General features: G+C 40.5%; 1 protein-coding gene across 1 annotated transcript; it reads right to left on the bottom strand.

Annotated features, from left to right (window-relative positions):
• Positions 1-1,882: 1,882 nt before the first annotated feature.
• LOC122023817 (probable magnesium transporter NIPA4) lies at positions 1,883-20,807 on the bottom strand. The gene is made up of 9 exons (XM_042582181.1): positions 20,271-20,807; positions 18,665-18,721; positions 17,922-18,012; positions 17,683-17,843; positions 17,391-17,518; positions 17,165-17,302; positions 5,854-5,946; positions 2,397-2,502; positions 1,883-2,310 (listed from the first exon to the last, which is right to left on the bottom strand). Exons 1-9 carry the CDS (start codon positions 20,443-20,445, stop codon positions 2,216-2,218), a joined length of 1,044 nt encoding a protein of 347 aa, XP_042438115.1. The 5' UTR covers positions 20,446-20,807; the 3' UTR covers positions 1,883-2,215.
• Between the last annotated feature and the right edge of the window lie 3,509 nt (positions 20,808-24,316).

Raw genomic sequence — 24,316 nt, 5'->3', positions numbered from 1 at the left:
TTGCGAAGGACGTGCAACAAAGGTACACCTCTCATGTAAAACTTAGTATATGATTGTTTTCTCCTTCGCAAGGATCTTCTAGAGAGGATATAATTAATTTTCCACTGCACTTAAGCGTATTTAGCACCCTAGATCCCAACACCTCGTACTTCTAGTCTCTCAGGTGTCTCATACCCTTCACTATACTCCATTAGACCTTGAATCATCGAATAGTCTTGTGTGTTCTCCTAAATTCATGGATATTTAAACACACATATCAAATAGAATAACAATTGATCAAATATTAAAATTATGGCCCATGCCACTTAGGGTACCAACGATCTCTCCCTCAAACGTTCAAGATACTAACATCAAGCTCGCAAGCTTGCTTCATGTCATCATTTTTCTTACCGTTTAGTTCATCTCACTCTATTCTACCCTAGAGTTCATCTCACATCAAACCTCTAGCCCCTCAAATACAACCCCCAAGGTATAGCCGAGTTAGTTATCATATGGTAGGTTTGTAGAATTGAATAAAGGTTGAATCCGAATAAAAACTAAGGAATTATCCTCCCATGTAATAGCTGATTTTGATTTCTTGATTTACTTCCTCCCAATAGTGTAGGACAATTGTAGAGGAGCCACTAGGGTAATGGATTTCCTCTCTAGCCCCTCGAATATAATAAGCTTCATGAGTTTGCTCCATGTCAACTTTGTCCTTGTCTTTCAAGTCCACCCCTCATACTTGTAGTTGAACCATCGAACTTAAACTAACTAATTAGACCCTGTCAAGTCCTCCAACAAACCAACTCGACTACATCGAGTTACCAAATTCTCTTAGCTACTATATGTACAAGTCAAACCTAACGTGAGCTATTTTGTCAAACACATCAAAATTGCTTGGTTGAAATTGGCCACTTGAGAGCATCATTTTTTTTATCAAATCGGATTCATACTAAATGTTTGCTTATTCATAAAAGATCATCCCATGAACTTAAATATAGTTTATATAAACTCTCAAAATAATATTTAACCTTGACAACTTGAGAAGATTAAAGTTTTACTTGGTTGGTACTGTAATTTCATTTATTCTAGATTTGGGTTACAATATAGTAGTTAGACCTCTAATATGAATTCTAAAAATCTCAAGGTCAATGCTTAACTGTAACAAATTATGGGAGATTTTTCTCCAATGAGTAGATTTTCATGAAACCGAATCTTAACTGTAACAAATTATGGGAGATTTTCATGAAATCGAATCGATCATCCTCAGAATTAATTTTAATCAGAATTAATCAGTTCAAAAATGTAAATACCTGATCCCTATATCTCTTTAATTTCATTTATTCTAGTTCAGTTTCACTTTCCATATTATTCTTTTCAAGCGGAAAAAAATTATATGCAAGTACAATAGCTGTTCTTAATATATTAGTATGGAGGGGTGTACCTAAATAATAAGAAAACCTAATTTAGGATCTTTGAATTTTTATAGTTGGCTTAAGATGTGTAATTCACTAATTGATGTGAAATAAGGTTGAGACATACCTCAACGGCTCAACACAATTCTTTAATATGGTCACTTTCTTCTCCCACATGACCATATCTAGCTGTTTTCCTTCGCCCATTTGTAAATTAGAGTGATCAGTATGCTCTGTTAATAAATGGTGAGCCTGACATCACAATTTGATGAATCTACTAACCGTGAACTTGAATCCATGTCTGGCCAACTAGAATTCTTGACTTTATGCCCATCTAAAACTGATTTAACAATTATAACAAAAGATGATTATGCTCAAACACCCCCTCACAATCCATCCTTAAGTTAATGTGAAAGAAAATAAATCATAAAATAAACTTATAACCAACCAGGCTACGAGATGAGAAGAATTTTTTCCTGAAAACATGCACAAAACTGATTTAACAATGTACATAGCAATAGTGGTAATATGTAATGAATTGGACCAGCAATGAACCAAATTATCCTACTGAAACTCCAATATTTCAGCATCCCACAACTAATTCTCTTGAAATCGAAATTTAAATTACATATATAACAAGATGTGATTCCGCAAATGTATTTACGAATTCTATGCGGTGTTCAAACTGAGCCTATATTTTAATAGCCTAAAAACTCTACAGTGCTCTGTATTGAAAGAATGCAGCATTCTCTTGGTAATAATTGATTATGGAGCAAGGGAACTTTTTGTTTAGAGTGGAAGAGGGGGACTACAAGATCTCATGGTAACCGAAACGAGTCTGTAGACCTGAGAGGAGTGCCTTCGGGGGGATAGCCATCTTCATCAGCATGTTTTGGTAACCGTCCAGGATAACCTGCCAGAGAAGGGAACAGCTAGTGAACATGAGGAACATAGAAAACCTTATCGAATCCAAGCACATTCAGTCAGAGATGGACGAACCATCTGCCATGTCCTTGGTTCTGTGGAGAAGAAATGTCCCAGAAAGAATTGTGACGAAGCCACACATCTCTGTGAGAATCTGTGTGGGATGTTGTCGGTCCCAGTCCTGTCAGAAAATTGATACTTGAACACATAAACCCAAATCATCTCTACCATTTACACTTATAAAGAGAGATTTTATCCGGTATATTGTTTAAAGCTAGAAAGAAAGTTTTTAAATGATTTTATGCCTTTCCCTATGGACAACCACAAATTGTCAGACAAACCTCAGCGATGATGTGCCTCCCTCTTCATCATTCTATATATTTTGGTGCAAATGTTTCTTTATATAAAGTAAATAAATGTCCTAATTAAAGCTAAGTCTACTGTGCCACAGTACAACCGTATTCAATCAAAATGTATAGCTGTTCCACTCATCATTGATCTAATCCACCGTTTCCCTTGGCACCTTAGAGAAAGTTTAGAAGAGTCTTGATGGTATTTTGTAATCCAGGAAACTAAACGAAGTGTGCCTCTAGTTCAGGACTTGTGCATCTGAACCAACTACTATAGTGCCAAACTTATACAGGTTAACCATACAAAGACTTCTCCCTACAGTATAACTGATGTAAGCACTTACAGTAATCTACAGTGCACACAATGAACTATAACTCTATAAGAGAGCCGCCATTAAAGAATAGAAAGAAATAAAACACACACACACACAACCATCTCAGGTTCAAGAATCGAGGATCATTATCCACAAACAATCATCGCCAGATAGGTTAGGCTTCTTAAAGTTGTATTTTCAACCTATAAACCATTTAAATATCTCTGAATATGTTCATCTCTATCTGTTTTCTCTCAATTTATTATCTATTAGATTTATACCTAATTACTCTAGAATATCATTTTTTTTTCCAATACTCTTTCTTGTAACTCAACACATCTATTTTTGCATTTTCATTATTGCCACTTAACTTTTAATATGTGATACAACTTTAAGCCAAAGCATGGTGAGATAAACTTTCCCTTAAAGCTAATCAGATCTCTGCGATCAAATAAAATTTCAAAAGCTCCTACCTTGAATAACAGATCCAAGATATATAAACCTATCTTTGTTCCATGGATTTTTTTTTGTTATTTTTGAAACTATAACTATAATTCACCTTCAATATTAAGCTTTCTTCTAAAACTTTGTAATTCAACCTTTGAACTTGAACCAATTATGCTATGATCAATCAACGTAATAGTGTCTACACGACATACACCAAGGAAACATATCTTTTTGATCAATTCATCTGCAAATATACCTATCTTAATGCACCCCATATACATTATAAAATCCTTAGCTACCTTTTGGATAACCAGGCCAATTAGTAATTCTCTAATCAAAGACAATAATTATTGGTGCAATCATGCCCCAAGTAATCAAGTCTAACCAAATTTGTTTTAATATGGTTGAAAATCGGTTTAAGTTTGGTTTAGTTTATGTTACTCTAATGTGTTGCGAAGGTAATAAAAGCTTAACAAGGAACTGTGGGGTGAAAAGATCCAAGTAGATTAAGTTGAGATATTTGACAAATGAAGAAGTCTAAATGGATCAAAATTGACTAGGTAATTAGAAAATGGAGTACAAGTAGGTCAAAGTGGACAAGATATTTGGTAGAGAAAAAAGTTCAAGAGAAGCTTAGCTAACGGGAAAGTTCAAAAAGTACTTGGCAGACTGAAAAATCTAACAAATGTTGGCAATGCTCAAATGTCAAGGTTGACCAAGAGCGAGCAAGTGTCGTCGAGGTAGACATTATGGTGAGGCTTCAAAGCAGATTAAGAAGACCTAGAGGCGAGGACTCATAAGAAGTTGAAGTAGACATAAAGGCAAGGCCTTCTAGCAAGTTGAAGTAGATCCGAACAGTAAAATCTCATGGAAGAATGATTGTGAAGCATATAGCTCATGGTTCGACATGTGTTGAGGTAGATGCACTTGGTTGATGGCTCAAAGACCTAGATCGAGAAGGAATTGAAGGAAGCTTGGACATTCTTAAGGACTAAAGGTTTCTCAAGGACTTGAGAACAAGAAGCATCATCAACATCAAAACTTGAAGGCACGTGAGATAAGATATTCCGAATGAATGTAATTTTAGATTTTTTGATAGATTTTCTTTTTTTTTAGGCGTATATTCGACCAAGGAACAAGTGTCCTAGATCAAAGTCCACTAGCAAAGATTTATCTTGAATTAAGTCCAAATTCCCAAGCAAATTCTATCAACTAAAGGGTTGTTTTAGTTGCCTTAACAATTTAGTTAACTCAAAGTTAACTGTAGTCGTTCTACTTGCAATACAAAAAACATTTTAGCTTGAGTCGACTGAATGACTTATGAGTCTAAGTTGGTTGGTTAGTTGATTGGGATGAGTTGAGTCAACCAAAAAGGTTTTGAATTGACTCAAGAACTATTCTTCACAAGATAAGGTTCGTAACAACAAGATTTGAGTCAACTAAAATAGATAAAATCAACTGAAGATATGTCAACAACGAAATGATCACGAACTTATTCTGGTGAGTCAAGTAGAAAGTTATCAAGTCAATTGACGACAACATCATCAAACAAAAAAATCACAACATTGAGATAAGTAGGCTTCTAAGAATTTGAATCGACTAAATGTGTTGAGATACTAAAAGACAGTCATTGTAGGAAAAGGTGATGAGTTTATTTGTTTGAATCGAATGAAGCAAATTCAAGTAGAATGATGCAAATTTGGATGAGTACATTAGTCATCAGTGGATAAGCTTCCGAGATCAACATTGATGCTGACTGGAAGATTTGAATCAATACAATTAGTGGAACCAGACGACCTTGAAGCAATATACTTATGTACTCCAATTGTTCATCTTTTAGTTATATTTTCATGCTCTGAGGTGCATTCAACAACATGGAAAGAGTGTTAGCTCTTGAAAGGTTCATTTTCATTTCTACATTTCCAGTGCTTTAATTCTTATTATTTGTAAAAGAGAAAAGTAAGATATTTCTATACAAGATTTCTCCACCTCCTAGGAGTCATTTTTCATTTTAAACGATTTCCAAGAAGTGTAAGTCAATCATTCGAACCATGATATATTCTCTACTTTAAAATTTTTTATTCTTTTGCTATTTGTATTTATTAGTTCTGCTATGCACTAACAGATATTGAAAATATTTACGTGGTTTGCACCTATTTACTCCCTCTCCACCTATTACCCCCTCTAATTGACAATTGATCCTAGCAATAACAATATGACAATTGACATGTCAAACAACATAAATATGAGAACAAGCATTACAAATCATTTAGGAGTATTGTAACATGGACATTATGATGCTAGACCAAATAGTTAAAAGTGTACATATCACAGCTTATGAGCAAGGCAACAGCTAGATTTAATGATAAAGATCGTGAGAAGAAAATTAAGGACAAGATATAACAACATAGAGGCAGTTACCTTGAACATAATCACACTGGCCAAAATGGTTAATGATGTAAACATCACATAGTATATGGGAGATACAACTGCTGTGTTAAATGTATCAAGAGCCTGAACATAATAAAAACAAAGCACAAAAATATTAGTGATTTACAGAGTCATAAATCCATGCAAACTTGGCATGATAATCATCTACATTTTATCATAAAAATAAATAGCATTTTTATTTTTAATACTTTCCATCATCATGTTAATAAACTGCTACATCAGCTTAAATTTCAATATTCAGTTACAACTATCTATGTAGAAACAGTTTCCTTCTCTCAAGATGCATAGTGAAGAATAACCATTATAGAAAACCTGAGAAAGGAATAGAATATCATTCAACAACGCCAACAATAAGAACCAAGTCATTATTCCACTAAGTGAAGTTGACTATATGAATACTTGTTCATCATTGGATTCGATCCCCTACTATATCCTCATCTATATTTAAATGAATTGAATAGAAGATCATTTGATATAAAAACAAAACAAAACATTAAAAAGATGCTTATTTAATAATGTGATGATTATACAGAAGTATTGAGTTAATTATGAGATGGCATTTGAGACAAAGAATTCAAATTCTAGAGAACCAAGTCAGTGACTTTATATGAGACTATGGCATACATGTCATGGAGAGTGAATTATGGAGGGAATATTTAGGTCAGACTTTAGTCCATTGTCTAAATAACAATGTTAGTCACTTAGTCTAGCTGTCTATAATTTTCCTTTTCATTTGGTTTCAAGAAAGTTGTTTGGTAGGCAAAATGAGCTAGCAAGGTTAAATTTAGCATAAGAAAATAAAGAGAACCTAAGAAAATGGTAGTGAGAGAGAAAGAGAGAGATGGGTGGATTATATAAGAAGATTTATAATGGAATTGTTCTCTGTTCCAATGGGTTATATAAATATATCAGATGTACAACTAGCTTTATTAGGTTAATAGTTGTCAGTTCTCTATACTCTATACTCATTTGCAACTATCAGATTGTCTAAACGAGCAGCCTCAAAGCTTAGCCTAGAACAATGGTACTCAAAAAATTACACCGTACAAAACTTGGATGAACACTCAAGCTGAACAAGGCTCAGGAAAAAATGTATACAGTAAGAGAAATAACTAAAAAAAAAAAATTCAAGCAAGCTAATGTGAAAATGAAGTTTTTTGGGATAGGTGATTGCAAAACTGATTCAGCTGAAGACATGGAATCTTGATTGCAAAACTGATTCAGCTGAAGACATGGAATCCTGAAACTCCTAGTTATAGCATTGTAGCTCCATGAATTCCTACTTATATCTTGTCAATATCAACTGCTTAAATATTTGAGACTTGCATAATCAATTCAACTAATCTTAAACCACTCATCACCAAATGGCCATCTTATTGGCAAACAAAAGTGAGCAAACACTATAACATATCGACATAATGACTACAGAAATGCATCCCTAAAAAGAGTGACTAAATAACGAATTATTCAAATCAAGGTAGGGAAACTCAGCTAAATCCCAGATTGGCTGAGTTTGATCAGAATCAGCATTAACCAATCTGATTCTAAGCAATTTCTCAGACACTGCACTGAGAAATGTTGAGTAATCAACATGTAAATTCATCAAATTTCTTGCTGGAGTGGCCAAAATACATTGAAAGTTGAAAGTTAGAAGAAATTCTTTGAATTGATCAAAATTGCTTAATTTGGCCAATCACGCCAAAAATTAATAGGTGAGGATGTGTTCTGCTTTCTGGTGGAAGAAAAGGCAGAAAATAAATCCAGATAAGAAAAAAAACCTGATTTGTGGGCAAGAAGAGTTCAGAAAGACTTCACATTTGTGAGGAGGATTAGCATTGAGGGTACATTGCAAGCAGAATGCAACAAAGGTGTGGAGATGTATGGCCATGCACGAGAAGAGGCAAATAGGCTGAAACTTACTTGTATGAGATAGTTTGTAGTCATTGAGGAGCGCCTAGACTCTTAGTCTTGATTTAGGAACTAAGAGGCGTGCAAAAGAAATCTTGAACAGAAGGGGAAGGGGATAGATAACGATCATGAGAGGTAGGTAAGTTTATTAATCAAAACTAATTATTATAAATTTAATTGATACTAATAAGATGATTGATCAAATATCATTATTAGTTAAGGGTTTATATTAGTAATTAACTCAATTTAATCAATAGATTTACAAATTAAAATAATTTAATTTAATTACATAAACTAGAATCCATATATTTTAATTAATTTACTTGTGTAAAATAATTTTATTTTTAAAATAAATCAATTTAATTTGGTTAAACATATTTTACTTTAAATTGATTAGATCATGGATTAAATCAGATTTTAGATTTAAATTAAATTAAATCAAACTTAAATTAATTTGATAATTGTAACTTATATACTGATTGATCCGGTGGTAAGGTAGTGTCCGGCCGGCAGGAGGTCAAAGTGGTCCACGTTAGGTGGGCGTCCGATTAGGCGAATTACATCCGTGGTCAGCAGGAAGGGTAGACGGTCCGACACTTCGACAGCTCGGTCAGACACCGAGCTTCCGACGTCCATGAAGCTCAACCAGGACAGGGAGGCACGAAGGCCGAGCGGCCATCCCGCTCGGCCAAACAGTGGATGCAACCTCGACCTAGTAGATAGGGCTCCCTTGCCTGATGGGGGGAGCCAACCAGCAAAGCACTGGCCGAGCGGACGCTCGGCCCGGCTGTTGCATCACCCGGACGGCATACTGGCCGAGTGGTTCTCTCGCTCGGGACGCTCAGCCCGGCTGTTGCATCACCCAGACGGCGGACTGGCCGAGCGGGAGACCCAGACGGCGGACTGGCCGAGCGGGAGACCCAGACGGCGGACTGGCCGAGCGGCTCTCCCGCTCGGCCCAATAACAGACAAAGGAGCAGTTGGCAATATCTTCCTAGGGATCAGTGTCATCGACAGGCGACATGGTCGACGACGTGGTCAGATAGAGGATCATACGATGGAAGCTTCCACTGTCACGTCAGGGATATGCTCGGGTTGTTAAGGTATGGCGTCAAGCACGCTTTTCTGGCACGACCTTTCCAAGTATGCTTTGGGAAGCATGCACGCTTCGGGAAGCGTGTGCGCGCCTCCTGGGAGCTCTATATAAGAAGACCCAAAGCTTCATCGGAGGTATGGTTTTTTCATCACTGTGGCTATAGTTACGCTGCTCCTTTCTTCTCTATTCATTTATTTGCCGCCGGTAGCTGACTTGAGCGTCGGAGGGCCATCGCCGGGAACCCCTCCTCGACTCGGCACTAACGACTTTGTGGTTGCAGGCTTAGTTCATTGGAGGTCCGCATCACCTTCAGTCGACATCCAGTCAACGTGAGCGTCATCTTCCCAGCGCCCGTCTACTCACACTCGGATAGGATCAAATTTGACGCCGTCTGTGGGAAAGCACCTGAATCCGAGCTAAGGAGATGGAAGAAGCTGGACGTCTCCACACCGTGGCGCTCACTCCAGAGTAGCTCGATGCGCTCATTCAAGTGCGAGCGGCAAAGATAGTCAAACAGCAGCAACAGAAAGCACTAGCCGATCGACTGGCGCAACAAGCGACGTCGGCCTCCGGCGGCCGGGCGGCGCACGAGAACCAACCGGAGCAATTCTCCATATAGGGACAGAATAAAATGTCGACCGGGACTCCAGGAGAGGTTCCACCGGCGCCCATTCCGTTTCACCGGGCGTTATTTCAAACGCCCTCAGAGATTGCGCAGGCCAACCAGGACAGAGGTTCCTCTTCAGACAAGGCTCCCATATGGGACACAAGAAAGGGCAAAGCACCCCGAGCCGATTCGTCGCCCGAGCGGATCAACCGACAATTCTCCGAGGCCATTCTGCAGGATCCGCTGTCGAGGCATTACGCTCCCTTAGCGATCGGGGAGTATAACGGGTCGACTGACTAGGACGACCACCTCGGTAAATTTAACAACGCCGCTACTCTTCATCAATACACAGATGGAGTCAAGTGTTGAGTGTTCCTCACCACTCTCTCTGGCTCGACACAACGGTGGTTTCGGAGGCTACCGGACGGGTCAATCAGAAGCTTTAAAGATTTCCGAACGACTTTCCTTCACTACTTCGCGAGCAACAGACGCTTCCAGAAAACAAGCATCAGCCTGTTCTCCATGCAGTAGGGCCAAAGGGAGACCCTCCGAGCCTACATTCAGCGCTTCAACCAGATAGCAATGGATATCCCCTCAGTCTCGTCCGAGACCATGATGAACGTGTTCACGCAAGGGCTCGTGGACGGGGACTTCTTCCGATCGCTCGTCAGAAAGCCGCCCCGCGATTACGACCACGTGTTGAAGAAAGCCAATGAGTACATAAACGTGGAGGAATCCCAGGTGGCTAGAAGGAAGGAGGCTCCATCCGAACCATCGGCGCCAACCGAACGGCGTCCGCCGTCCAGCCATCAGCCGCCAAGAGGACCGCGAGCCGAAGGAGCACGGCCGCACCAAGAAGTTAGGCCACACGCCATCCAGCATGGTGCCGCCGAACGACCGAGACCCAAGGGGAAGGTATGGACCCCTTTGTTCTGCTCGTTCCATTAGTCTGCTACTCACAACACCCGCGACTGTCGCGGATTCAACCCGGTCGCCCAACCAGCGCCTAGGAGTTACCGTTGTCGATCCCCCTCTCCTGACCGGCGACACGAGTATCATCGTTCCGATCGGCGAGAGGAAGCAAGGTGATCCCCAAGACAGCCTCACCGAAGGAGCGCAGAACCGGTGAGAGCCGGGCGAGAGCGAGACAGGTCATCTACTTAGGAGGAGGAGAACAAGAGCAATGTTGCTCGAGGGGAGATTAACATCATAGTTGGTGGGCTGACCGGCGGAGATTCCAACCGAGCTAGGAAGTCACATGCTCGACGGTTAGAAATCCATGCGATGGGCTGCAGTCAGGAGCAGGCCAGCGGACCCAAGATCAGCTATGGCCCCCGTGATCTCGAGGGAGTTGAAGTGTCGCATGATGATGCACTCATTATTCGAGCGGTAATCGCTAATTACACTATTCACCATATATTCGTTGACACAGGCAGCTCGGTCAACATCGTTTTCAAGAAGGCGTTCAACCAGCTCCAAATTGACCGAGGCGAACTGCTGCCAACGACGACCCCTCTATACGGGTTCGCCGGCAATGAAATCTTGCCGATTGGCCAGATCAAGATGGCCATCTCGCTCGGGGAGGAACCGCTTCGGAGGGCAAGGACCACCAACTTCATCGTAGTAGACGCCCCCTCAGCCTACAATGTCATTTTGGGCTGACCAACCCTCAATGAATTCCGAGCGGTCATCTCAACCTTCTGCCAGAAGATTAAGTTCCCGGTAGAAGATCGAGTTGGAGAAGTAAAAGGGGATCAGCTGGCTGCTCGGAGATGCAATATCGAGATGGTCAAGATCGAGATCAAGACCGCTCAAAAGACACCTTGGATGGAGGTAAACACCATAACCGAGAAGCCCCCTACTTTAATTTATGAAGAAAAGGAGGAAGTACGATACATCCGAACCGAGCAGAGGACGACTTTCGTAGCATCCGACTTGGAGGTCGAAAAGGAAGGCCGAGCTGATCAGATGCCTTCATCAGAATCATGATGTCTTTACGTGGTCAACGCATGAGCTGCCCGGCATTTCCTCAAGCGTCACGTAGCATGAGCTTCACGTCCGACCAGACGCTCGGTCGGTGAAGCAGAGAAAGAGAAACTTCAGCGCTAAACAGAATCTGATCATCCAGGCAGAGATTGAGAAGTTGTTGGAGGCCGGCCATATATGCGAGATTCAGTTTCCGAGCTGGCTCGCCAATGTGGTGCTGGTCTCCAAGCAGGGAAACAAATGGAGGGTCTGCATCGACTTCCGGGATATTAACAAGGCATGCCCGAAGGACTTCTATCCATCGCCCAGGATCGATCAGATGGTAGACTCCACGGCCGAGTGCGAGCTGATATGCATGTTGGACGCATATCAGGGGTATCGTCAAGTGCTGCTCGCCCGTGAAGACCAAGAGAAAGTCAGCTTCATCACCGCCGACGGTACGTACTGCTACAACGTAAAGTCGTTCGGCTTGAAGAATGCAGGAGCCACCTACCAGACGCTGATGAACAAAGTCTTCCAGCGGCAGATCGGTCACAACATGGAAATATATATCGACGACATATTAATTAAATCCCTCCGAGCTGTCGACCTCTGCGCCGATATCAAGGAGACCTGCCAGACCCTCCGGACGTACGGAATAAAGTTAAATCATCAGAAGTGTCTGTTCGGCGCTAAAAGCAGGCACTTCCTGGGATATATCGTCACCGAGCGGGGCATTGAGGCGAACCCTAGCAAGGTAAAAGCATTCCAAGATATGCCACCACCAAGAAACTTGAAGGAAGCACAACGTCTTACCAGTCGGATAACAGCATTGTCACGGTTCATCGCCAAGTTGTCCGACCGGAGCCTTCCTTTCTACAAAATTCTGCGTCGAGCCACCAAGTTTCAATGGGACGAGGAGTGTGACCAGGCCTTCGAGGAACTCAAAGTATATCTGAACTCACTACCTGTACTAACTAAGCCTACTGCCGATGAACTACTCCGGATTTATTTGTCTTTAACCGAGCACGCTGTCGGCTCGGCGTTGGTTCGGCAGAACGGCGAGGAACAGCCAGTGTACTTCTTGAGTCATATATTAAATGATGTTGAATCTCGCTACACCGGTCTTGAGAAACTAGCATTTGCATTGGTACTCGCCGCTCGAAGGCTTCGTCCTTATTTCCTCCCGCACATTATCGTGGTGATGACCAACAACCCTCTGGGAAGAGTCCTGCTTAACCCAGAGGCATCCGGTCGGCTGATCAAATAGACAACGGAGCTCAGCGAGTTCGATATCCAATATCAGCCCCGAACGGCCATAAAAGCACAGTCCTTAGCAGATTTCATCACGAAGGTACAGAATCCCGAGCCCAACGCAGTATGGAAAGTATACGTGGATGGGTCCTCCACCTGACAAGGTAGTAGGATCGGCATGCTGCTTATCTCCCCACAAGAAGAGCGGGTGCAGTTGTCCGTTCGACTAGAATATCGAGCAACTAACAACGAAACCGAGTATGAGGCTCTTATAGCCTGCTTACAAGCCGCTCGGCACGTCGGCGTTAGTAGGATTCTTATACATTCTGATTCTCAATTAGTCGCTCAACAGCTGGTGGGAGCATTCGAGATCAGTAATACGCGGCTCAAGTTGTACGTCGAAGCCTTCGAAAAGTTGAAGGCAAACTTTCAGGAAGTAACCATCCAGAAGATCCCCCGAGCGGAGAACCAAGCAGCGGACGAGCTGGCTAAATTGGCAAGCTCACTCTCGTCGATCGTCATTACTCAGCCGGTTGAGCAAGTATCCCTGGTGGCGCATGTCGATCGGATGGAGGGGTTCACTTTCCCTAGCGATTGAAGAACGGTCATAATAGAGTTTCTACGATCAGGAGCTACGCCGTCCGATCGGGAGGAAGCCCGCTTATTGAGAAAAAGAGTCGGTCGTTTCACCCTAGTCGGGGACCAGCTCTACAAGAAGTCCTTCTCCAGGCCATTGCTTAAATGCGTCGGATCAGAGGATACCGATTATATACTACGAGAGGTGCATCAAGGCTCCTGTGGGGGACATCCGAGCGGTCGTTCGCTAGCAAGGAAGATTCTGTTGGCCGGGTACTTCTGGCCGACTCTATAGGAGGATGACACTCGGGCAGTAACTAACTGCTTGTCCTGCCAGAAGTACAACCATATCTCCCACCGGTCGATCGACGAGATGAAGGTTTCCGCTGTGTCGTGCCCGTTCGACCAGTGGGGCATGGATATTGTGGGACCCTTCCCCATGATGACCGGGCAGCGAAAGTTCTTGCTCGTCGCGGTAGACTACTTCTCCAAATGGGTTGAGGTCAAGCCGCTAGCAAAAATAACCGAGCAGATGGTCCAAAAGTTCATCTGGCAGCATATCATCTGTCGGTTCAGCATTCCGCGTCGACTCGTCTCAGACAATGGTAGACAGTTCGTCGGACGGAAGCTCAGAGAATGGTGCGAGGAATATGGCATTCCAGTAAGTCTTCACCTTCGTAGCATACCCTCAAAGCAACGGGCAGGCTGAAGTCGCCAATCGGGAGATCTTGCGGGTTCTGCGAGTTCGGCTCGACCACATCGGAGGGAGTTGGGTGGACGAGCTCCCTGGCGTGCTATGGGCAATCCGCACGACCCCTAAGGAAGGCACAGGTGTAACCCCGTTCCACCTTGTATACAGAGGTGAAGTGGTCGTCCCGGTCGAGGTTGGAATCGAGTCCAATCGAATACAGCACTACGGCGAAGACAACGCCGAGCGGAGGCTTCTGGAGCTGGACTTCGTGGATGAGACGCGCGACAAAGCAGACCGATGCAAGATTGAAATAGGAAAGTGCCCAGCTCGAACTATTTGGGGTAGTAAAAGTAGTGGAAGACCTGAGGGGTCAGTGGAATGTTGTGCACTCGGAATAACACTACCACGCCGCACAGCAGGCGGAAGGAGTTAAGGACGAGCTGGGCGAGCGGGACACGGAAGTAGTTGCAGACCTCGGTTAATGAAGGGGTGGATGGGAAACCGAAGACCGACCACGAATTGGTCTTGGAAGAAGCAAACTGTGTCGATCGACGGGTCATTGGACCGATCGGACGAGGAGGCTAAAACTATTTCATGGTCGAACGGGATGTCAAAGGCATTGATCAGACCCGCAGCGTCGCCCACGTCGAACCGAGTCTCCATGGTAGCGTACCAGAGAGCGGGAGCAGGGTTGGACGGCTGCGAGGAGCTTGCCATTGCAGGGAAACGAAAACGCAGAAGGTTCAAGAGGAAAGATGGTCGGAAAACACGAAGCTGAAAAATACGACAGCAGGAAAGCAGCAATGGAGATGGAAAGGAAAGCTTACGAAAGGGAGAGGACCACCGCAGGGAGCAAGGAATCGCCGCAGCAAGGAGTCGGGGATCGCCGGAGCACTGGACACAGAAGAGCCGCTGGAGCAGAATCGTCGGAGAGCACAAAGAAAATGCAGAGGTAGAAATGGCGACGCTGAGGCTTTATAAAGATGGGCACGGCCGACCGGAGCCGTCCGATCTAGGGCACGGGAATCAGAGAGTACATCCGGTCGTTTAATTCGAACCGCCAAATGCCACATCAACAGCTGTCACCTCGGACGTGCGGCGACTGCGCCGGCAACACGTGGCGTCCTCCCACAGGGCAACATTTAATGGGCGTGGGCGCGTGCTCGACCTTAATGAGGGTGATTTGCACGTATTCCGAGAAGATTTGGGCGGCGTCAGCATTGATCGCCCGGCTCGCACCCCTCCAGGAGCGATGAGGAAAAAATCCAAGTACAAAGGCTCAAAGCGTCAATCGACAGAGAAAGATAAGACCCATTGATTGATCGGCCAATTGGTCACCAGACTACTTGTCCGATCAGTCGGCCTTGCAGCCTCCTTCGACTAGACTTGAGGGGGAGGCACGTGATCCGGTAGTAAAGTAGGGTCTGGCCGGCAGGAGGTCAAAGTGGTCAACGTTAGGCAGGCGTCCGATCAGGCGAATTACCTCCGTGGTCAGCAGGAAGGGTAGACGGTCCGACACTTCGACAGCTCGGTCAGACACCGAGCTTCCGATGCTCATGAAGCTCAACCAGGACAGGGAGGCACGAAGGCTGAGCGGCCATCCCGCTCGGCCAAATAGTGGATGCAGCCTCGACCTAGTAGACAGGGCTCCCTCGCCCGATGGGGGGAGCCAACCAGCAGAGCACTAGCCGAGCGGACGCTGGGCCCGACTGTTGCATCACCCGAACGGCAGACTCGCCGAGCGATTCTCTCGCTCGGGACGCTCAGCCCGGCTGTTGCATCACCTGGACGGCGAACTGGCCAAGCGACTCTCCCGCTCGGCCCAATAATAGACAAAGGAGCAGTTGGCAATATCTTCCTAGGGATCAGTGTCATCGATAGGTGACATGGTCGGCGACGTGGTCAGATAGAAGATCGTACGGTGGAAGCTTCCACTGTCACGTCAGGGATATGCTCGGGCTGTTAAGGTATGGCGTCAGGCACGCTTTTCTGACACGACCTTTTCAGGTATACTTTGGGAAGCATGCGGGAAGCGTGTGCGCGCCTCCTGGGAGCTCTATATAAGAAGCCCCAAAGCTTCATCGGAGGTATGATTTTTTCATCACTGTAGCTACAGTTGCGCTGCGCTGCTCCTTTCTTCTCTACTTCATTTGTTTGTCGCCGGTAGCTGACTTGAGCATCGGAGGACCATCATCGGGGAACCCCTCCTCGGCTCAACACTAACGACTTTGTGGTTGCAAGCTTAGCTCGTTGGAGGTCCGCGTCACCTTCAGTCGACATCCAGTCAACGTGAGCGCTATCTTCCCAGCGTCCGTCTACTCACACTCGGACAAGATCACTAATTAAACTGAATAAGATTTTAACTTAATTAATCTAATTACAAGTAAAGAAATTTAAATTGGATTTTCAATCTAATATAGTTAACAAAAAAAAATAATGGCATTAAGTAAAATAAAGTAACCAGAAGTTAAATTGATTTAATACAAATTATATTAATAAAACAGATTTTAATTTTAATTTAATTAATCAGATTTAAAATCATAGATTAATTTAATTAAATTATGTCAAATCAAATATAGATTAATTTGATTAAACTATTCAAATCTTTATTTAACTAATCTAATTACAATTAGATTAATTTAAATCAGGTTTTAAATGTAATATTATTAATTAAAATGAATTATAGTAAATAAAATTGAGTTAATAAGAAAGAAATTAATTAAAATATTTTGTTCTTTCCATTTTGATTTTCTAATTTTGTTTTAAAAAAAAATACTGATTCCAAAAGCACCCCACCTATCTGATATAGCCAATATATAAAATTTTAGAACTTTCAATACCATTACACAAACTATGATTCAAATCATATACTGGAACAATGCATACTGAACAAGAAGTATGTCAAAATAGATCATTTTGTGCTAAATTATGTGTCTTGAATTGTGTAAAGTCCACATGAAAATGTACAGAATTACAGAATCGTTTTTGCATACCAGCTTCAGATTAGAAAATTATGGCCAAAAATAAAATCAGAAAATTCTCTTACCTACTTAGCACGAATACCAAATAGTTGGAACAAACACATTATAACAATACAGACATAGGAAAACATATATTTCTAGCATGATGGAATTAAATCAATAATAATGATATATGCAAACAAGAGGGATGAGAACTCACAAACCTTGTTCAGATAGCTAATCTGGGTAATGACACAAGAAACTACTATGATTGCAAATAGCCAAGTTTGGGGATAAATCAATTGATTCATTCCAGAAAATGTTAACTTTAGAGCAATTCCAAGAGCTTTTACACCCATAACCTGTCAACAAAGAGAGAATACAATATAGGTTCTCTTTTGTAGTCTACTCTAAGGTGTCAACCAAAATAGCAAAAGATATGTCTCATACCGAGAGAGATCCCACAAGGGAGCAAACACCAATGTACACCATTATATGTGTTTGCCCATATTGAGGGACAAAATGGAATACAAGTATCAGGGCTGCTACAAGCACAGTTATTGCATAGAACAAAAAAGCTGTAGAAACATAACACTGGGTTAGCATTTCTTTTCTAAGGATCATTCTCGATAATAATTATAAACTGCAGTTCACATGTAATATGAGATTGCAACAATTAAATACACATGGCATGCCTCATTTGTTTGACATAAGTAAAAAATAGAGAGAGAAAAGTAGACACCTGGCTCAGTTGCCAGATTCCATACTTCTGCAACTGATTCAATTTCCCGCTCTTGGGGAGCATGGAGCACAATTGTTGTTGATCCCACAACACAAAGAGCACAGCCAAGAATGCCAAATATATGCAATCTTTCCCGTAAAATGATATGTGCAAGTACAGCACTGTAATCACAAATTTGTTAATAATTATTGTACTGTGCAAATAAAAAAATTGAATACATCCGGTGATTAAGGTCATGCCTGATGATTATGCTCAGAGCACCTAGAGGAGTCACCAAAATGGCTGGAGCAAATGCATATGCTGCAAAATTAGCAACTTCCCCTACGACCACTGTTATTACAAAAGGAAATTTTAGTTCTCATTCCACTCCACGTAGAAGAAAATAAATTCAAATGATTAATGCATAAGTTTATTTGATTTACCATATCATACTGAATCATACAATTCCATAAGAGCACATTGAATGTTAGCAATTAAAATTGCAGCCCCATCTCAGGGGGGAAAAAAAAATCTTGCCCAAGCAGATCAAAGAGAAATGGCTATCCTTGTGGGACATGTGTGAGATTTAGATACCCATTGAAGTAGACAGAACTAGCTAAGGTTGTAAAGGGAGCTCAATGCACAAATTACTGGTTAATGCCAATTAAAATTGATTAGAACTTGTAAAATATAAATAACTGCAATACACCATCAAATACTACTTGAAACAAGAAGTACCAGCATCTGGTACCTTGCTAAACAAGATGAGTTCAGAATGAAAAACAAGAACACCTTCAAACCTGAACAATTGTATTCATGCAGTAAAAGGGTTTACTAATTTTTAATGGGCACCATAATATTTGAGATATAAAATAGAAATAAAAAAACAAACTTCTATCCATATAAATAACCCAAATGCAACAAAATAAGGACAGAAAAACCAACAAACAGTACGACCTGAATAGATTTTCAAATTTTAAAGTACAAAAAGTTCAGTACTCACTTGCTATCATGCCTACCCACCAAAGTGGCTCATACAAGTAAGAATACCCACCTACGCCTGTAGTTCAGTTAAAAAACATTAGGCGCAATTCAGAAAGAATAAATAAATTTTAAATGATGGAACAAAAAAAAAGATCAACAGGAGGGAGCGCTGCAACTAGTTATTTTGACTAAGATTTGGAAAAGAGCAAAGCATTCAGAAACATTATAAATGCTAGAGGCATTTTTGACAAGGCTACAATCAGAAGACTAATACAACCGAAGTTCCAGTATTTTTTATCAGTATTGTTCAAATTAAGGGAGAAAAGAGTACACATTTCTCATAGCTTTGAGTGAAATACGTCCCCATCTAGATAGGAAATGACAAGTAACTATCGAGTAATATTTATTTTCTAGTTATCATATTTTCATTCAGCATGATACAATAATAGTAACAGAAGCACTATCAACTTCCATCCAGGTAAATAATCTCAGAATGTTAGTTTCAAATCTCCAATATTGAACAAGTTCCACAATCTATTCTTGCAAAAACTTTTCTCCATCAGCCATTTATGCCATTCAAAAAAGGTCCTTCAAATATAGTATTCTGTTGTAGGCCTAAAGAAATAAAGGAAGTATCTCACAATGTGTAATGTGTAGCGAATTAGCAATCTTGCACAGTGCAAAGCTAAATCTGTTCAATGTTTAAGCAATCTAAAACTTCTTTTATCGAAGATATTCTTCAATTTCCTTTTACATGAAACATTGCTCTACATAAGTACAATAAACATAGATGTGGCAAATATTAGAGTACTCTTTTTTTTTGGGTGTGTGTGTGTGTGGTGGGAGGAGAGCACCAAAGTGAGGCAAACATTGTTTCAAAGATGAAAGCATTTTTAACTATGTACTACTTGTAACAATTACGGCTCACACTTGGATGACCTCTTTAGTGATCATGAAGAATTCAGTAGAGGGTTAATTATTCTCATGAATTTAAGCTACAAATACTGAAAATATTTTGAGACTCTATAATCAAAGACTAAATAGTTGCATCTGTTAGGTACGCCTAAAATTCTCCTACAATAAATAAAACAACAATGATGAGCTGTGTGTCCCCACCAATTGGGGTTGACTACATGAACCATATCCTGGCATCCTCCTACAACAACTAGAACAGCAACGATGAGCTGTGTGTCCCAATCAATTGGGGTCAATTACATAAATCTTATTCTACCACCCATGCTTCGAACACAATTAAAATGATTTCTTGACTTCAGCACTGAAACTTGAAATCGAGTTTAAGAGCCATAGCAACTGCTATTTAACAGAGAAATGAAGAAAATTATGCTACCCAATATCCACAAGATTAATCACTCGTACTCGTGAAGATTTACTACTGATCAGATCTAGCTTCATACTGACGATCAGATCACATCATGCCCAGTTAAACATTGATTTCCATTAGTATAGAAGCAAAGACAAAGGGAAAAGCAAATAGCCAAACTTCAAACTACACTACTGTTTAACCAATACTTAGTGGAAATTAGTAGGCTAACAACTCGAGAACCAAATATAAGAAATAATAATTAAAAAAAACGACAAAAATCAAAAAGAAGAAACTTCTTCACCTGCTCTAACTCCGGAAGCGCCAGCCTTCTTGAGCCCCTTCTTCTTGACGATAAAACTAGCGCCGATGAAGAAGCTGGAGGACAAAGCGAGGACCAAACCCTTGATGTTATCCGAGGACATGCCGGTGTACGACTCGACCCAATTCTGGTCCGACGCCGCGGTGGCGGCCGCCATCCCGAACCCAAATAAGAACCCTAGCTGCTAGCCCGCCGTTCCCACACTATCCCCGCATTCACCTCGACCAGTACGGGAGATCGGCCACGTCGTCAGCTCAGCTCATCGAGAGGCGGACGGGGCTCCGCCGACAGATCCGAGCACGGAGGCGGCGGCGGCGGCAGATCGGGAGGGGGAGACGGGTATTCCAAGGTCGGACCCGGTGGCGATCTGGCGGCAGTGGCTGAGAGCTGGCGGCCAGACAGAGGAGGATGATTCCAAAGAGTGGATCGCAGAAGGAGATGGCAGAAAAGAAGAGAAGAGACAGCGGTGGCGTCAAGGTCGAGAGGAAAAATGGTCGTCAAAAAATAGTAAAAAGTGATAACAAGCAACAGAATGTCAATAAAAGCGTGTCGGTTATATTTACAAGGGCAAGCTTGTGGGGTTTGCGTTGTCTTGGGTTTAACCCTCTGTTTTTTTTTAGATCTTAATTAAATCTCTTCCATCATATCACTAGTAAATAATAACAATACAGATAAAGTAATGAATCTATTTTTTTTAAGTAAATAATAATAATAATAATAATAATATTATTATTATTATTATTATTAAAAATATAAAATAAATTTATTTTTATGAACCATATAAAATGTGGTCTACCACAAATTTCACGCTTCTTTTCAACTATGCACATCATCCCAACACTTCCCTATCAGGTGGTTATCACATTTACATATGTTAAGTAGGGTGCCTTTTTGTTTTGAATGTCTCGTAGTGATTTTTTTATATGTATTGGTATAAGATACAATGTAACTTGGTCCACTTAAATTTTAAGTTATATTCCTTACAACACAAACTCTGAACGTGCATCACGCACGTATTGATGTAGATGAAGGATATCATCCTTTGTTTCATATAAAAATCATCCCTCCAATCTTAAATTCCTTGATCCGCCACTGTATCCATGTAGTATTGTTGTCATAGATAAGTTTAAAATCAATATTCAACAGGTACGAAAGCTATATAGATTATCTTTATCCCTTGCATGTGCTATTGGTGATAGGTAAAATTTTCATAATTTATCTATTTATATTTATTGGGACCGATAACACTGGACCGTTTAGGATGAACGTTATCATTTTTTAGACAATACTAACATAGTGGTTTAGGTATATAACATGCGTCTCTTTTCATAATAATCGACATATCCACCCTTTGTAACAGACAATGGGTAAGCCTTTAAACCTCTAGAGTAGGCACCTTAACTACAATGGGATTTTCATATGCTTGACCCAATGCATTTCTCTTTACAAATCATAGTTCTCAACTTTATATGAAGGATAGATATGAATGCTTAGGAAAGAGGAAAAGAGATAGATTACTAAGAACTTGACAAGTTAAAATCATCCAATTTTTTGTCTAGACTCTTGATTTCCTTCAGAAACTCGATCAACATAAATACAACAAAATGATAGAATAAATAATGGGTTCATAACTCTCAAAAGCTTATATATACATGATTCTTTTAATCGACCGTGTCTGTTGGATTAATTAGCATGTTAAAGTGTAGTGGATTTTTTTTTTAACAATGCTAACATGACTATTTAATATTTTTAAAAGAAAAAGAATGGAGAATTATCTAAATGTGTGAACTGATACAAGCTAGAGTCAACTGATGAATAATGTCAGTTAACTAAAGACACTTATTATGAGAAAAAGTCAATAATAATCCAATTGAGTTGATTAATGACATTTAAAATCGATTGATGAGGATTGAGTTGATGGGAAAAAAAATAATTATTATGGATAAGATCTTAAAATTGTTGTTTCGGTCGACGACTGATATGGACGTGCTTTCAACGATTTTAAAGAGAAGTTTCTTCTCAAAGTATTTAGTTTTTATATTATATTTCTCTTTTTACTTCGTTTTCTATCTTATCTATTTGAAAAAGAAAAAAACTTTTTGCCAATGTCATTGATGTTTCTCACTCTTGAATTTACCTTGCTAATTTTTGGGTCTCTCGGATTCACTCTTGATGTTACCCATGCTCACCTTCACCTTGTCTTTGAATCCACCTTATTCTAAGCCTGTAAGTCATAGAACTAATGTCTCGCTTATCTTGTCCCTAGAGATCTTGTCCCCAGGATTATGATATCATGATAATATATTTAAGTTGTTATTCAGGTGCCTGTAATTCAATCCCTAATTATGACATATTTATAGTAATTTTTTTATCTAAATAGGATGCACAACCAAAGGAGGTTGGGCTCTTAGGCTGTCTACCTCGGACACTTCCTGATTTACTCTGATGACCGATAGGAAAATTTCATAGGATCAGATCAATCACCCTAGAACTAATTAATAAGGCTAATTAGATTTATCATATAATGTCTCACTTATCTTTGTAAGAACAACTTAACACTTTTCAAGTCATGAGCAATCTAGCTAGCTTCAGGGCAACTTACTAAGTTCTTGATCAACCTTAATCTCATGAGAAACTTGCCAAAACATCTTGGTCTTCTCTATCATCTCTCAAGCATGTGGGCTTCTTCAACTTTCTAAGACCATTTTGACTTATCTATCGTCTGTTGATCCCAGTACGATCAGCAAGAGGGAGTGAATTGTCTATAAAATAAAATTTAACTCTTTCTCAATCTCTGAGTTGATTAGATTGGCACAATTAAATTAAACAAAAAATAATTAATATAAAAAAATAACAACTTAAAAGAGTAGGTAAAAGACTAGAGTTTTACTTAGTTACAACCTAAGTGATTGTTAATCCAAGACATTGAAATGCTCACTAAAGAATTCTTTCATTGAAGGCGAAGAAACCTTTTACACACGTTAACAACTCAGAAATGACTAGGAAAGTTAATACTCAAGTTGTTGTATATTTCCTATCTCCAATGGTCTTTTTATAGCCTTTAGAAAATTCTATCCGAATCTTGAAGGCACCTTCAATTGGGTTCAAGTCGCCTTCAGTCAGCCAAGTTTTATCGTCGAAGAAAAAACTTTATCTTCGGCCAACGGTCATCCGAAGGCGCCTTCAACAGGCTGGAAGATGCCTTCGACATTATTCGTAGAAGGCGTCTTCCAAGCCATTTAAGGTACCTTCCCTGAGGCAGGTCAACCCCTTAGCTAATCTTCTTTCTCCTCAAGCTTCTCGTCCCTCGAAGGTGTCATGCACTCCTTCTTGCTCTATCGGTATACTCTTCAACAGCTTCTCATCTCTCGGATGCACCGAGTCCGTCGATTCGTTTTCCATGTCATCCTTCTCGTCCGCCGCATCTTCTGCTCGACTTCTTGCGTTCCTAAGTCCCTGCACACTTAGATGCAAGGCATCAAATAGCACAGAGCCTAACTTGACTTGGTTGAACACATCAAAGCTATCTCGAGCTATTAGCAATCTTCTCCTTTTTAATGTGATCAACCTAAGTTAAGGTTAAAAAATAATAACATAACAGTTAAAATAATTGTAACTTATAAACATGAAATAAATAGGCAATATTAAAACAATTAATATGCAAATATATATATATATATATATATATCTCCCTCCCAGACTTAACTAATATTCTCCCCATTTGATCACATTAAAATAAAGAAAAAAAATCTTAAGAGATACACAAACCGTGACTAACACATAGAAAAATTTGGGAAATTGTTTTTCAAAAAACTAAAGTTTTATCATTTAAAAAAAAACGTTTTATAAGAAATAATTTTAAATGATTTTAAATCTTTGAAAAATTTTGAAAACTTTTGTAATGGTTAAACTGACTTATCCAAAACAGTGATAAAATTTACAAGAAAAAATTAATATAAATAGTAATAAATTATTTTTTATAGAATGATGTATTTAAAAAATGTTTAACAAATAGATTTTGAGCTTAA

Source organism: Zingiber officinale, chromosome 9B, assembly GCF_018446385.1.
Source record: "Zingiber officinale cultivar Zhangliang chromosome 9B, Zo_v1.1, whole genome shotgun sequence".
NCBI classification, from domain to species: domain Eukaryota; kingdom Viridiplantae; phylum Streptophyta; class Magnoliopsida; order Zingiberales; family Zingiberaceae; genus Zingiber; species Zingiber officinale.
The sequence above is the reverse complement of the archived record's forward strand: the minus strand, read 5'-3'. Positions and strand labels throughout refer to the sequence as shown.

Excerpts from the sequence above, each read along its gene's own strand:
- LOC122023817 (XM_042582181.1), bottom strand. The coding sequence starts at position 20,445 with ATGGCGGCCGCCACCGCGGCGTCGGACCAGAATTGGGTCGAGTCGTAC. Across the intron at positions 18,013-18,664 it reads GTGGGTAGGCATGATAGCAA|TGGTCGTAGGGGAAGTTGCT; the intron begins GTGAGTACTGAA and ends TTGTAATAACAG. Across the intron at positions 5,947-17,164 it reads AGATTAGCTATCTGAACAAG|GCTCTTGATACATTTAACAC; the intron begins GTTTGTGAGTTC and ends TATTATGTTCAG.